Genomic DNA, 2172 nt, shown 5'->3' on the forward strand with positions numbered 1-2172 from the left:
TGCTCAGCATGCATGAGGTCCTGGGTTTGATCCCCAGCAGGGCTCTGTGATCCCAGCCATCTGATTGGAGCATGAGGAGGGTGGAAGCCTGATGGTCAGAGGTTACAGGAAGGGATATTTAATAAGGGCTGTTCTGTGCCTGGTTTATTCTCTGTTTTTCCCACAGCTCTTGTTGGAGGGACTGGTGAGCAGATGGGCTCTGGGGCCAAGTGGGCAGAGGAGCTAGGGCTCAGACTGACAGGCTTGGGAAGGACAGACTGGGAGGTGTGATGCAGCTATTGGTTTAACTGAAGCCAGGCATTGAGTGGGAAGTAATTAATTCTTTCTTTTTTTTTTTTTTTAAAGAAATTTATTTTCTCTCAAAACAACTGAGTTGCCAGGGTCCACAAAGGTAGCTGTCCACCTGAGCTGTCACTGGCTGTGGGCCCATGCAAAAAACCTTCTTGGGAGCTGGAATTATCCAGCCTAAAAGTGGAAACAACTCAAAGCTTCCACCACTGTAGGGAAAGCAGGAGACATCAATGAGTTAACAGCAGCTTCCAGGAGGGACTGTGAGAACTGAAGGACAAGGGAGTGTGCCTGTCCCTGCACAGTACCCCAGAGCCAACCCTCAGAAGGAAGCCGGCCAGAGTCCACTCCTGTATTCCCAATCTGATGGCTCAGGCAGAAGCCTTGGCCAGACTCCAGGCAGAGACCAAATGCCCCATCTGTCTGGATATCCTGACAGACCCAGTCACCGTCGAATGTGGACACAACTTCTGTCACTCCTGCATCAAGGACTTCTGGGCAGAGCTGTTGGACAAGTTCTCCTGTCCTGTCTGCGGACACCAGTGCCTGAAGAGGAACCTCAGAAGCAATGCCCAGCTTGGAAGGATAATTGAAGCTGCCCAGCAGCTCCATAGCAGGAAGAACAAAAGGAAGGGGCGGGAGAGCAGTATCAGTTGTAAGAAGCACAACCAGGCCTTGACCCTCTTCTGTGAGGATGACCTGCAGCTGCTGTGTGACCAGTGCATTGGGCCTGCTAGTCACAATGGCCGCCAGGTGACACCCATTGCACAGGCTGCATATCACCACAGGGAGAAGCTTCAGGGTTTCATCAAGCTGCTGAAGTCTCAAATGAGAGAAGCTGAAGAGTCAATCAGCGTTCAGAAGGAAAGAACCTTCACCCTGAGTGAGGAGGCAGAAGCTCAGAAGGGGAAACTGACTGCTGAATTTGAGCAGCTGAACTGATTTTTAGATGAGGAACATGGGGCAGCATTCTCCAGGTTAGAGGACCAGGAGATGGATATTGAATAGAAACTGTGTGAAAAGAAAGCAGCAATACAAAACTGGTTCCGTGATTAGGGGGCTTTCCTGAGCCAGGTATTGACTAATAGAAAGCTCCCTCAGGTACCACACTCAATGATTTCTGCTGGAATTTGAGCCACATCAGCCCACCTGTTTTTTCATTTAATATAAGAAGAGACACTTACAACTTTCCTCTCCAGTATTCAGCACTAGAAAAAGTTATAGAGCAATTTACAGAGCTAGTAACTCTAGACCTGGAAACAGCCCATCCAATCCTGCTTGTTTCTGAAGATAAGAAATGTGCAACATTTGTGAAGGAAAGACAATGTGGTTCTGCTTCTTCAAAAAGGTTTACCAAGTGCCCTGTTGTGTTGGGCTTTCCTCATTTTTCTTCTGGGAGACATTTCTGGGAGGTGCAGGTAGGAAAGAAGGCTGAATGGGCTGTTGGTATCTGCAAGGCTGATTTGCCCATCAGGGAAAGGCAGTCCTCTATCCCCCAGGGATGCTGGAGGATTGTCTGGCAGGGGGACCACTTCGATATCTCAGGAGCTGACCCTGACTCTCAATTTGAGCATGCCAGAGCCATTGGTGTTTTCCTGGACTGTGAACTGGGAGAGCTTTCCTTCTATTGCATGCCTGAGAGATGTCACATCTACACCTTCAGGGACATTTTTACTGGTCCTGTTCGTCCTTATTTCTACCTAGGACCTCATTCAGAACCTCTTAGACTCTGTTCTGCCACAGGTTCTGAGTGAAGCCCCACATGGTGGCCTTATGAGGTCTGTTCATGTTCTAAACGCCTCTGCCCCCAACACAGATGTGCCACTAGCTTGCTGTCCAGCTGAAGAGAATTTTGAATGTGTGGTTCTCTGCACTGTCTTAATG

At 48.9% G+C, this 2172-nt stretch overlaps 1 protein-coding gene across 1 annotated transcript; it reads left to right on the forward strand.

Annotated features, from left to right (window-relative positions):
- Window positions 1-654: 654 nt before the first annotated feature.
- Window positions 655-1230, forward strand: LOC311584165 (tripartite motif-containing protein 75-like; the record flags this gene model as incomplete). Its single annotated transcript, XM_084758282.1, has 1 exon — window positions 655-1230. One exon carries the CDS (start codon window positions 655-657, stop codon window positions 1228-1230), a length of 576 nt encoding a protein of 191 aa, XP_084614408.1.
- Window positions 1231-2172: the final 942 nt, after the last annotated feature.

Source organism: Acomys minous, assembly GCF_964271855.1.
Source record: "Acomys minous genome assembly, chromosome: 15".
NCBI classification, from domain to species: domain Eukaryota; kingdom Metazoa; phylum Chordata; class Mammalia; order Rodentia; family Muridae; genus Acomys; species Acomys minous.